The 13,186-nt window shown below is 41.9% G+C and overlaps 2 protein-coding genes across 3 annotated transcripts; one reads left to right on the plus strand and one right to left on the minus strand.

The window, feature by feature from the left end:
* Positions 1-1,907: 1,907 nt before the first annotated feature.
* On the minus strand, positions 1,908-3,567 carry LOC146980802 (GTPase IMAP family member 8-like). Its single transcript, XM_085788068.1, has one exon. It carries the CDS (start codon positions 3,359-3,361, stop codon positions 2,087-2,089), a length of 1,275 nt encoding a protein of 424 aa, XP_085644194.1. The 5' UTR covers positions 3,362-3,567; the 3' UTR covers positions 1,908-2,086.
* Positions 3,568-6,962: 3,395 nt separating this feature from the next.
* On the plus strand, positions 6,963-12,916 carry LOC146980803 (uncharacterized). 2 transcript variants are annotated; one of them, XM_085788070.1, is made up of 3 exons: positions 6,963-7,063; positions 9,690-10,574; positions 12,574-12,916. In XM_085788070.1, exons 2-3 carry the CDS (start codon positions 9,856-9,858, stop codon positions 12,824-12,826), a joined length of 972 nt encoding a protein of 323 aa, XP_085644196.1. In that variant the 5' UTR covers positions 6,963-7,063; positions 9,690-9,855; the 3' UTR covers positions 12,827-12,916. The 2 variants fall into 2 exon arrangements, with proteins under 2 accessions (XP_085644196.1, XP_085644195.1); XM_085788069.1 differs by having other exon boundaries at positions 6,985-7,084.
* Positions 12,917-13,186: the final 270 nt, after the last annotated feature.

A 13,186-nucleotide genomic window follows, 5' to 3' on the forward strand; every position in this document is an offset into this window, starting at 1 on the left:
CTCCTCCTCTCGTTCTTCTCTTCCCTACAATGTAAATCAAATTTGTGCCTTTTTTGTTATCCGATTAATCGATTAATCGAAGAAATAATCGACAGATTAATCGATTATCAAAATAATCGTTAGTTGCAGCCCTAGCACTGCTCCTCTCCTCCTCCTTCTCACAGCTTCACTTTTCATTCAAACTAATTCAACTGCCACAAGATTTCATCAATGAGACCAACATTCTGCTAAATAGACTAACCACACGGCGGTAAACGTCTAAAAAACCTGCGGGTATGTTTATTAGCGATGGTTTTCTCTACCGTGATGAGCACGGATGCCCGCCCGGCCAAGGAGGCCTGCAGACGGGCAGCTGCCTGTGTGAGGAGGCCTGCAGACGGGTCTGCCTGTGTGAGGAGCCGCTGCAGCTCCAGAGCTCCGGTGCTCCGGCGGTCCAGCGTTACGTCGGTCCGGCGAACAACGTCGCCCCGACGGTACGTCGCTCCTCACACAGGTACAGCTTCACTTACATGAAACGTCGGCGTAAACTTCTAAATAAAACTTAGTAAAGTGACGCTACAGCGCTAAAACATGCAGGGAAGAAGCAGGAAGTAGTCTGCTCCGCTCTCCGCTGTGACCCCAGCCACAACAGAGCAGCATGGGAGGAGGCGGGGCCGGCTGGAGCAGAGACCTCGGCATGACCATGTAGGGGAGTCCGGCACGCATCGACGTAGACGCGAGCTCATGTGAAAAAAAACTCAGCGCAACCGAGTGTAACAGGTGTGCAGAGAAATCCCAATTATCTAGCAGGGTTTACCTCCAAATGCATTAACCTCAGGATATGACACTTCCACGGCCTCTAGAACCATTATCCAACATTTTAAACATATATAAAAGTCTGAAAAGCTGGAAAAGCATAATAGGTCCCCTTTAAAACTAGATGTCTTTTTTAATTTCATCTTTGATATTAACAAAATTGTTTCAGTTTTCCCTAAATGAAGTCATAACCTCTTGTTAGACGCCTGCTAACATTTGTGAGTTTAGCACTAAATGTGCTTTCGACTATGTTTTTATCTTTGTGAGAAACTGCTAGTGCTGAATTATCTTCATTATTCATTATATTTGTATATGTCCTCCTTTAATATATACAATAATATCTGTAAATTGTATATTAAGTCAAATAAACCCAACACAAGATTAAAGATTTAATCTAATTTTTAATGGTGATTCTTTTTGGTAAGATTTTTTTTCAAGTACATATTTTATAGCTGCTATGCATTATATTATATACAGTAATGTAAAAGTTATTAGTTAAACACAACAGATGTTATTGTACAATGTACAGAGTTGTTGGTATATTATAACCATCATTACAAAATATCAAATTCATCCAAACTACCATTAGTATTTTACACAAGGTTTCAAATGATATCAGCATTAATATGAGAGAAAATGTCTGTAGAAACTCAACAGACTCCATTTCACCAGCTTGTGTTAGAGCTCCACCTACTGGTGATACTAGGCATGAACACAAAAGAAAGTTTAAGATTGAAATATTAAGAGCACTTGTAAAATATGACAGACCAACAATTTGCAACATGTTTTGGAGATTTGTGAAATAATACATAAGTATTTATTAAAGTTAATGTGTGATACTGCTGAAGGTTATGCATCAAGCTGGAGACTGGCATTTGTAGTCTAAAGTTTGTCAGTGTTGGTGAGCACCTGCTGTGATCTTTGATGATGACTTCCTGTGTTTGGACATGTGACTGAGGCTCTTCCACTGCAATGTTTTGTGGAATAAGTTGTGCATCACCCCCTGGTGCCTTTAAGAATGATAAATGTTGAAAAAAACACTCACTTCATAATCTAGACAGAAAAGTACTTTTCATAAGAGTTATCATTTGGAATTTTACAAGTTTGTCCATTCCTCATTAAGTCCAAGAGTCTTTTCTGATATGGCAGTCTGGCAGTTAATTTCAAATGCCATTTATACATACAGCAAAAATGCTAACACTCACCGAGTCAAGTAAGAGTACAGCACCGACAGTGCAAATACAAGACCTTTTTGTTTGAGTGAATTTCTTGTATATGTTCTGTCTCCTAGTCATAAGATGCTACATTTCTTTCTTCTAATGTTGTTCAGTTCTGCTCTCAGATTTCTTATTTCTTCCTCCAGTTTAGGTTGGTGTTGTTCTCCATGTTGTTGTTTGGCTCTCTGTTCCAATTCAGATATTTGTGCTTCTAATTTTGTTTTCATCTCTTGCATTTCCTGTTCCTTCTCTTTTATGATCTTCTGTAATTCTTCCTTTTGAAATTCTTCTTTCTCTAATCTGAACATCTCAGTTGTGTAGCTTCCTCCATTTTTCTCCACCATGTTCTGGATCATGGTCAGCAGCTCAGGGACTTGTGTGGTGTTTGTTTCATCTTTGTTTTGAAAGACCTGATATCTTCCTCCACAGTCTTCTATGAGTTGTCTGACAAATGGATCACAGCCTTCTGTGTACCTCTCAAATGGTTGATCTTCGAGTTCCTCTCCTCTGGTGAATATGATGATGGTGAAATCTTCTGACTTTGGTCCAAAAACCCTCTTGATCAGTTCCACAGAGTCTTTCTCCTCTCGTCTGAAGTTCCCGATCTGTAGAACCAGTAAGAACACATGAGGTCCAGGAGACAACATGCTGATGCAGCTTTGAAGCTCCCGTTTCATTTGATCATCAGAGAGAGTTGTATCAAACAGGCCGGGGGTGTTGACCACGACAACAGGTCGTCCATCAATCTCTCCTCTCACTGTCTCACAAGTCTTTGTCGGTGGTTTTGGAGCAATTCTGGGAGTGAAACACTTCTTGCCCAGAATAGTGTTTGCTGTTGCACCCTTCCCACTGCCAGTCCGTCCAATCAGCACCATCCTGAGAGGCTCTCTACTCTGACTTTCATCATCACTTCTGATCTGACTTTTCTGTCTGACATCATGAAGTTCAGTATTGAGTTTTGAAACCCTCTCAACCTGAGCCCTGGTGAACATGTCCTTTGTGAAGCATTTGGATCCTTCAACACTCATCTTGTTCACAGCGTCCAACAGCTCAGGGATCTGCTGTTTGTCCTTGATGTTGACAACAACAGATCTTCCTCCACAGCTCTGACAGAGCTCCTGGATGTCTCTGTTATCTCTGACAAAGTTAACAACAGCTGGAGCTTTAGGATCTGACTCCACAGTGAACATGATCATGGTGAAGTCATTGACTCTACAGCTGAATGTGTTCTGAATGGTCTCTAACTCTTTCTTGTCTTCATCAATGAGGGGACCCACAGGTAGGACCAGGATGAAGCCATGGACGCCCTCGGGATCACAGAGGGAGATACACCTGAGTGATTCCTCCATCACTTCCTCCTGAGGTTTTCCATACAAGGCAGGAAGCTCCACCAGGGAAATCTGACGTCCACACACCTCTCCCTGATGTTTAACACACTCTGATGAGTTGGAGACTGAACGAAGCTCTGTCTGACCTAAAATGGCCTCAGCTGCCGAAGTCTTCACCGCTCCTCTCCTCCCACACAGAACCAGGTTTAAAGCTGGTTTGGTGTTTTCAGACACTAGAACATATTACAATGAATTAGAAAAGGCCATAAACACCCCAAATCCAAACAGCATTACAAAAAAAATGCTTTTAGTATCACAATTTCACATTAGTTCTTGCAAATAAATAAATAAAATTTGAGTTTTTCCTGTGACATTAATTCCCAACCGTTTCATACAATTGCATTAATTCACTACATAGAGGCTACTGTAGACTATACTGTATCTTCCTTCTAAAAGGTGCTAGTACAAGATATTAGTTAAAGCATTAGAATAGCGCAATTTAATGTACTTACTTTCAGGAGGTAATTCCATACTCTCCTTTAACACAGTGTGGTTCACACCTTTATCTGTAAAAGTGAAGATGCATTTTTTGTCAATACTCCCAAATTTACATTGTTATTGAATTACATATTTAATCTTACTTTTTTTTAAAAATGCAGTTTCACATGAATTGAGCTAGCTACATTTTGATTTAGACGGTTTTACTTCAAATATGGTACACCTTTATTCATATGGTAAATGGTAGCGCCTAAAATGTAATAACATAACATGATTGTGTAACCAGTCAACAAAGCATTACAACAGCAGCACAAAAACGTAATTCTCATTTCACGGTAATGGATTTCACAAGTTATCGGATTCACCACAATCACCACAATTAAAAATTCTTACTACAAAAATTAATAGTACATTCTAAATGATGGTGGTGATAACAGGAATTTGCAAATTGTTACAGTTTTATTTTTAATATGATCATTTAACTTCCTTGATTACTTATGTCTCAACTCCATATTCTAGTCAAGTCTATGATCCTTAAAAGACACCAATTCACCGTATACGGCAGCAAACTATCAGGTTTGAGTGAAAAATGTATTTATTCAAATTACTTAATACCCTGTCATTAGATACATTAAATTGCTACCCTTAATTGTCTATGTATGCCGGAGGATCAGTAACAAATACTTTCTGTTTATTAATCAGAGATCTTTGTATTGCCTACAATCATAATTATTTCTTCATTTCATTCTATATTCTAGTTTCGTCTACTCACCAGGTGAGAACAGCTTCGTTGCCATTGTTGAAATTACAAGCTCTGTACTAATGCCAAGCTCACTCAAGATAACATGTTCTTCAGCAGAGTGGGGAGGGCACTGGACACTACAGATATGACATCAGTTAACAATTAACAACGACAGATTGTCAGACACCAAAGCAGAACACTTTTAATTTAGAGGACCTGGATTAAAATACACAAAATTCATCGAAGAAGCCATAACAAGTGAGTTTAGACCTGAACAGCAATAATTTAATCTGAAAAACTGGCCACTGAAGCTAAGGGCCTGGCTGTCACAGAGAGGGGTGAAAACTGATAATGATCTACATCGTCACACTCAATAACTCATCATGTTAAGGGAAAGGGAAAATGTGTTTTTGGAATTAGCTTTAAAATGTACAACAGAATCAAAATATGCAAATATAGCATTCTAAATTGTGACATATGGCCTAATGGAGCAAAATACGGACGTCTTATCCAGAGATGTTGATTGCAATGACCTTGCAATCACAATGACCCAGAGCAATAAGTGATGATAGAGTGGCTTCGTGACAAGTCTCTGTCCTAAAATGACCCAGCCAAAGTATACACTGCACAATTTCCATTCAGTGTGACAGACATTGCAGATCTAATCAATAAATAGGCGAAATGAGACAAATTTTTATAAAGCAAAGGCTACGGAGAACTGAGAGCACTCGAAACTGTAACTGCTGCCAAAGAGGCTTCTTCAAAATACTGATAATAACAAAACAAAACATTTTTAAGAGATTTCAGTTTTGATTTTTAATAAATGTAAGTTTTAATTTAATATTACACCTCAAATACCATAAAGCATGCAAAAAGGTCAGCGATAGTGCATTTTGAAGAACTTGAAAAAGTGAAACAACATGAGATCAATAAACTGGAACTTACCTTTATCCTCATGCAATCACAGGCTGGGTTCTTCAGTCAGATTTTTGATGTTAATCCCATGTTGAAGCTTTGTCTCTTTTCAGCATCACGCATATGGTTCAATTGTGCTCCATAGCAATTTAAAGGTTCTCTCATAGCAGTGGTACTCACATCACATAAAGGATGACACAGTTACGGACTCATGTTTCAAAAGAGCAACACACAAAGGCTCCCAAAGGTAAATGAAATTAAGGGATGTTTGGCATTATTTTTGGTATAAAAAATGTTCTATGGTTTGTGAATTGAACTGGCAGTCTTCAACAGTCTAAGCCAAGGGGAAGGACTGGAAAAACTTCAGAGAACATGCCCTTAGAGCTGAACAATTAGTAATATAAATTAAGATTAAATTAGATTTTAAATTGGAAGTCTTAATCAGAAGTTCACCTTTCTATAGCCATTACTTATTCCAAAGATATGGTTGGAATAGTTGAAGAAAATATCAGCACACACTCATTCAATACCCAGTTTTGTAAAAAAATAAAAAATAAAAAAATAAAATAAAGTGACACACAAATGAGTTACAGTATACAGATTATCGAGTAGTCCAATAATTAAAATAAGCCTGGTTAATAATGTAAATATGACACAACTGTGTAGTGTGCGCAGGTGTTATAGAAAAAATAAGGCAAACTATTCTGGTAACAAAGACACATGAAAGCAAAATGGCAAAATTGAGTGAATAATTTTTTTTGTTTGTTATGGTTAAATATCCGCTATAGAAAGGTTGCCAAGACTGCTGATCTGTAACATTTAGCTTTGACTTCAATTCTGTAAAATATCGTTCATTTCTAACATGCTGCCTTTTTGCCTCATTGCTAGCTCTCAGCCACAAAGTGTTTAGCTAACAATAGGCTATTGTTAGCTTCACACACTGTCCAGAATGAATCATTTCTGTGCTAATTCTAATGTAGGACTGATACAGTAGCTGAATGTGCCTGCTAGACAACATTTAGCCTAGGTTTATTAGGCCTCACCGCTATTCAGCTAACTGAGGTAGATATACTAGCTTACTGTCAAGACCTAAATTAGCATAACCTTTATTTATGGACACGTATTGGCCTTCAAATGTGGTTAGAAGAAAAGGTGTACTTACCATAATACAAAAAAACATGTTAAGTTGAAATACTGTTTACGGAATCAACGGAACTATCAAGCATGTGAAGGCCTTGGACTAGCCAGTCTCTCAAGGGGGGTAAAATGGAGGCCGTCCCCTTCCGTACTAATTAGCATCACTTACCTCAGGTGTGTTCATCCTCACACAGCCAGGGCAGCAGGAGGCCAGCAGGTGATTTGACTAACCCGTTTCCTCGTTTTTACTCTGCAGCTATTCAAATCCTACCGAGCGGCTGCGGCAGAGCTCAGCCAAACCAGAGGAGAGGAGCCGAGACGAGCTGAGCTGCGGAGACAACGGTGAAACTCTGGCCGTTAGATGTGAACTCACTCCGGGTCAACACCGTCTGGAAGCGACCTGACGATGCTGGAGTGTGGAGACAGAGGAGGTCAGTCGGCGGTTCTAGATGGTAGGAGCAGTGTTTTCTGTTTCAGCGCCAAACTTCAGTCATAAACCGAATAATTTCACATTTCCCGCTTAAACGTAGAAGTGGCTCGTTACGTAACTTTTTTTTTTACGTGTGACGTTTTTCCAAATAAGAGGGTATTAGGCCTACTGAAGGTCAAATCCAGCGTTGATAATTTCTCTGAAAGTGGGAGGCAACAGCTGAAAAGGCCGTTTTATTGTAGCAATGCAGTGCACCTGGTTCAGCTTGTTTGACCAAAATAACTTGTGTACAGTTTGACTATTATGAAAGCAGACCAGGAGTTTAGAAATGTCAAATTTCCATATTTTTACATGGAGTTTGGTGGCTCTCTGTGCTTTTCATGGTTCACCAGTCGAATACAGGCAGGGTGGTAGGAGGAGGAACTGACTGCAGATCAGCTGTTCTGTCAGCGATGGCCTACTCAATTGGTAAATTTGACAGTAAGTTATAATTTACATGAGGATGCAGGACTTGTATTCTTAATCTAGTGTTTCAGGTGTTACCTGACTGTCCAGGTGTGCTGCTTCAGTGTTTTTAGAAACCTACACAGCTCCTCTGGTCTCACCTCAGGGTGTAGGAAACCCTGAAGCAAATAAGAGCCATTGTTCTCTACTGTGGTACAATGGACTTAATTTGTCTTTTCTTAAATGCAGTATCTGCAGCTCAATGGATCAATTCCAGGTAGTTTAAGATGTTGACTTAAATAGACTTACCGGTACTATGTGTCTTTTTTTTACTGGGATATTTGCATGTCTAAGTACTGTAAATAATGTTGGTGTGGACCCAGCATTCAGTTTTTTGGTGGTGTCTGCACAGTCACATTAACAGCAGATGGCATTACTTTTGTGCACAGTCCTACATTTTCTTACCAAACCTTGGACATTTATTGGTGTGAAATCTTAAAACAATGAAATGTCCATGTTAAAACTATATAGCCTAACCTGTAATGTAAGATGAGTAAACGGCACAGTTGTACCCTAGCTTTGTCCATAACTTAAGAAATTTTTCCTTTTTTCGTTGGTGCTGAATGGTTGTTGCTGCTGTTTCACTCTTTAAATCAGAGATGGCACCAGTGACGAGGTGAACAGTGCAAGAACGTCTCTCATCCGATGAGGAAATGTCACAGACTGACGGTCAAACACGTAAACGGACTCGGGTAAAGGTTTCGGTGTAGACGGTCCAAGTCTTTGGTTTATAGGTTGATTCCTGCTCAGCGTGTCCTAATATCAAAACAGGTGGCCATCTTGTTTTGCATGTTATTTCCCTTTGTAAATAGGACGACAATGCAAATGTCTGTCCTGTTGACAGCCGCTAAACTGGAATATGAATCCGGCAGCGTGGCACAGTGTTGCTCATTCAGACACAGACCTGCTCACAGTTTTTTAAACTTATGCAAACTAGCGGAAAAATGATCTGGAGCAGTTTAGTATCTGTTGTGTTAGAAGTGACAGAGCATCTCCATGACTGTAGAGGTAGGAACTGTCTGTTTCTTCTGTGTTTTCTGTTGAGTTTCTGGCAGTTAAATGTCTTAAATGTCCCAGCCGGCTTAGTTTGGTGCGTTCAGGAGCTGTGGGTTTTCTGAAGTTAAAGGTCTGAAGTTGAAAAAGGTTTATGTATGTGGAACTTATGTGAGATAATACACATTGACTTCAGTGTTTCTTGTTGAGAGGATCTGAGCTGCTGGAATATGGCAAGAGAATTTAACCTTTTGAGTTTATTTGTCATATTACCGGTAGTTTATTTTTCTAATTTTGCATAATAACAGAAAGATGCAGGCCTTTTTATGCACTGCCCGTCCCCCCAAAAAAAGGCACCACCTTGATTTAACTAAGCTACTGTAATAGGTAAGAGCCTTCCATTGGATAATTACTGCATGGATGATTATGTTACAGCTGGCAACAACTTATTTAACCCTGATGCAGTCTCATTTCTTAAACACCATGTCAGAAGACACATCCTGTGGTTGTGGAAAAGATGAGGGGTCCAATTATTGACATGCATTAAGCAAATAAAACATCTGGAGATTGCTAAAATTGGGTTAAGAACTGTCCAATGCAATATCAAAAAGTGGAAGGATAGTGGACTTTGTACAGAGGTCTGACTCTCTCATCATCAATATCAGAGCTTGGCGAAAAATTTATGCAACTCTGAACGAAATTAAATGTTGTGACGTTGCAGAAGCTTATCGAAACGATGCCACGGCGAATGCATGCCGTAATCAAAGCTAGAGGAGGTCCAATGGAATATTTGAGTGTGTGACTTTTTTTGGATGGGCAGTGTATAGGCCTAAACACCACACACAGTGTACCATGGCTGTAATGGTGAAAGGTGCGTATGATATAATGTTGATGTTCAGATTTCCAGTGGACATTAAAATGTGCTGTTTGACAAACTGTTGTATATTCAACTTTATTGGCACAACGTAAAGAGTGTGATGCTGCAGCACCAGGACGGAGTTTCATTAAACACTGTGACTGGGTTTGGCCACACTCATTTTACTAGTAAATGTTGGTTTAGTTTTTATAAACATGGAAGTAGATGGATCCTGTTGGTTTGCAGTGAGTTTACAATGTCTTTCCTTCTGCAGAGTGAGTTTTGATGAGTGTGTCTGAAGCATCTTCATCACATCCTCCTCACCCACCGAGTGTCTGTGACCTCATCGCTGAAGCTCATTGTCCCTGCTGAAGGTCCAACATCCATCCTCCATCCTTTTGAGCTTCACTCCTCCCTCCATCCCTCCATCTCCCACCACCATGAATCCGTATGGAGATCCAAACCTGAACTCTGGCTTCCTGAGTCCTCCTCCATCCTCGGCCTTTGGCCCCAGCAATGGTTCCCATAATCCACCTGCACTCATCCAGACTGGCCAGAGCTCTCTGATGGTTTTCAGCTCTAACCCTCCTCAGACCTCATCAGACCACATTGGAGGAGGCCAAAACCTGGTCCAGTCACCCAACCCGGATCCCTCCGCCCCGCCGTTCCCGGCCTCGGACCTCAGTCTGTCCGGCCTGGCTCCGGTCTTCTCGCCTCAGACACAGACTCTGTCACCGGGGTCCAATCCCACGCCGAACCCGTACCTCCCCCCCGTCACGCCCCCGTCCGGCCAGGTCTCCGTCATCATCCCGTCCCCGGACCTGCGCCCGTCTCCGCTGCAGTCCCAGTGCTCCGAGGAGAGCTCCCCGGACCTGGAGTGCTCCATCTGCTTCAGCCAGTTCAACAACGTCTTCCGCTGTCCCAAGATGCTTCACTGCAAGCACACCTTCTGCCTGGAGTGCCTGGCCCGCATGAACGTCAAGTCGGCCGAGCCCAGCGCCATCCAGTGCCCGCTGTGCCGCAGCCTCACGCCGCTGCCCGCCCTCGGCCTGCCCAAGCTCACCACCGACTCGGACGTGCTGTCCTACCTGCCGGCCGCCATGCAGAGGGTCTACAGCATCCGCTTCCAGCGCAACAAAGGGAAGCTGGAGGTCAAAAGGTCAGGCATGATTTCAAAAGTTTATGTCTGTTATCATCTACTTCATCAATTGTGTTACAGGGATAGTTCAACATTTTGGCAAATTGGCCCATTGCCATAATCCCTATAGTCGTAGCAGTAGGTTTGTTACCTTTAATTGTCGCTGCAAGCTATTTTTAGAACGGCGGAGCAGAGCGGCGAGCTGCTCAGAGCTACGCTACGGAGGCTCATGGGATTTCTTGGTTTCCCTCATCAAACTCATCAAATACACAATCCAACAACTCCACAACGCTCTGGTGGACAAGTTGTGACCTGCACATTCACCACGCTATGAGATAATAACACAACGTTACCACACAGAGTTGTTTTAGAGGGAAATTCATGCAAAACTGCTGATGCGCGTTGCCTTCAGGGACAGTTTTTCAGTAAGCAGTCTCTGAATTTGCCTCTAAAACAACTCTGTCTGGTAGCTCTGAGCCGCTCGTGGCTGAGCTCCGCCACAGACTATAGGGATTATGGCAATGGGCCAATTTACCAAAATGTTGAACTATCCCTTTAACAAGTATTATCCTCTTACCCAACTTGACATATATTAGCTATAGCAACAAAATGTAGATGCCATGAATCATTGATTTATTCTTCCTGGTTCTGGTGTTGGAGTTTTATTTCTTGTCTTTCACACTGAAGGGAAGATATCACCATAAAACAACATCATGAGTAGTACTGGTGTTGACTTGTAAAGACTTGACATCAATAACAGCAATAAACAATCATCTGGAAGGAGAAAGAAATAAAAGATTTATCTGATTTATAGTTTCATGATTGTCAGCAGGTGAAAGTCCAGTTTTTATTGAGTGTTATTGTTGTGCCAAATTTGATATCATTGATGATGATTTAATGATGATCAAGGTCCGTAGGTGTATCATCAGCACTCATTAACCTGAATTAACTGGAAAGCATCAATGTTTTTCATGATGTTTGTTTCTCTGGCAGTGAAGGAGTTGTTTTCTCAGATTCTGCAGTGGCCCAGAGAATTCAACTCAACACAACTTTAAGGGATATTTCAACATTTTGGCAAATTGGCCCATTGCCATAGTCATAGCAGTAGGTTCGTTACCTTTAATTGTCAGTGCAAGCTATTTTTAGAACGGCGGAGCAGAGCCGTGAGCTGCTCAGAGCTATGCTACGGAGGCTCATGGGATTTCTTGGTTTCCCTCATCAAACTCATCAAATACACAATCCAACAACTCCACAATGCTCTGGTGGACAAGTTGTGACCTGCACATTCACCACGCTATGAGATAATAACACAACGTTACCAGACAGAGTTGTTTTAGAGGTAAATTCATGCAAAACCGCTGATGCGCGTTGCCTTCAGGGACAGTTTTTCCATAACAGTCTCTGAATTTCCCTCTAAAACAACTCTGTGTGGTAACGTTGTGTTATTATCTCATAGCGTGGTGAATGTGCAGGTCACAACTTGTCCACCAGAGCGTTGTGGAGTTGTTGGATTGTGTATTTGATGAGTTTGATGAGGGAAACCAAGAAATCCCATGAGCCTCCGTAGCGTAGCTCTGAGCAGCTCACGGCTCTGCTCCGCCGTTCTAAAAATAGCTTGCACCAACAAATAAAGTTAACAAACCTACTGCTATGACTATAGCGATTATGGCATTGGGGCCAATTTGCCAAAATGTTGAACTATCCCTTCAAGAAAACGCACAAAAAAATTTTTTTTGACGACACATGAGCTACGGATTCTCACAACAGAAGCAAGCCACAAGTAGCACTGATGACAGGAGGTGTTTCTAGGGGACACAAAAGAGTGATGCACCAGCCTCAGGTGTTGTGCAGTGATTTGTGACTGTTCTGTGTCCACTTTGTCCTCTGTGCTACTCACTGAATGCGTTGTCTGTATTGCAGTATCTTGACCTCTCTGGGCCACCGTACCATACACAGATTCAAGACAATCCAGTTATAAAAACAGACAAAATGAGTGAACACTTCCTGTCTCTCCCTCCAGCTCGTCCAACAACCACCGGCGCTGGGGTCAGAGGTCGCTGACGTCGCTGCGGTCCATGAACCGCTCTCTGGACGTGGGGCTCCCCAGCCCGCCGGTGGGGGGCCGCGGGGAGCCGGGCAGCATGGGAGACACTCTGTTCAGACTGACGGGCCGGCCGCTGTGCCGAGCCTTCCTCCTCACGTCGGTGGTGATGATGATGATGCTGTTGACCGGCATCATCATCTACCTCCTCACCTTCAGTAAGGACGCGTAGTAACTGTTAGTGACATCACGTGACATCATCTGTTTTTTTTATTTTTTTATTATTATCATGATTATTTTCCCATCAAACGGTAAAATTCCAGTTCCTAAATGAACTCATCTAGATGTGCAGGAACTGGATCCCCTGTGGGAACCTGAGGGGACGTGGACCAGAACCATTCTGGACTTTTAATCTGCGTCACAACTGTGAACTTGTCTGAACATGCAGATGTCCCCTCCATCTTTGTCCCTCCGTCCACTCCTCAGTCCCACTCCGTCACCGTGAGCAGGAAACAAGACTTTTAATCTGCTTCACGACTCTCGTGCCAAAACCCTTTTATAGATAACCACAGCGATAGTGAAAAGGAGGAGA

The sequence above is a fragment of the Trachurus japonicus genome, chromosome 9, assembly GCF_045865225.1.
Source record: "Trachurus japonicus isolate A0001 chromosome 9, Traja_1.0".
Lineage (NCBI taxonomy): Eukaryota > Metazoa > Chordata > Actinopteri > Carangiformes > Carangidae > Trachurus > Trachurus japonicus.

What these genes read in the sequence shown, in the direction of transcription:
- LOC146980802 (XM_085788068.1), bottom strand. Translation starts at nt 3,361, where the DNA reads ATGGAGGAATCACTCAGGTGTATCTCCCTCTGTGATCCCGAGGGCGTC.
- LOC146980803 (XM_085788070.1), top strand. Translation starts at nt 9,856, where the DNA reads ATGAATCCGTATGGAGATCCAAACCTGAACTCTGGCTTCCTGAGTCCT. An exon ending in GGGAAGCTGGAGGTCAAAAG is followed by an intron (nt 10,575 to 12,573) that starts GTCAGGCATGAT and finishes CTCTCCCTCCAG; the next exon opens with CTCGTCCAACAACCACCGGC.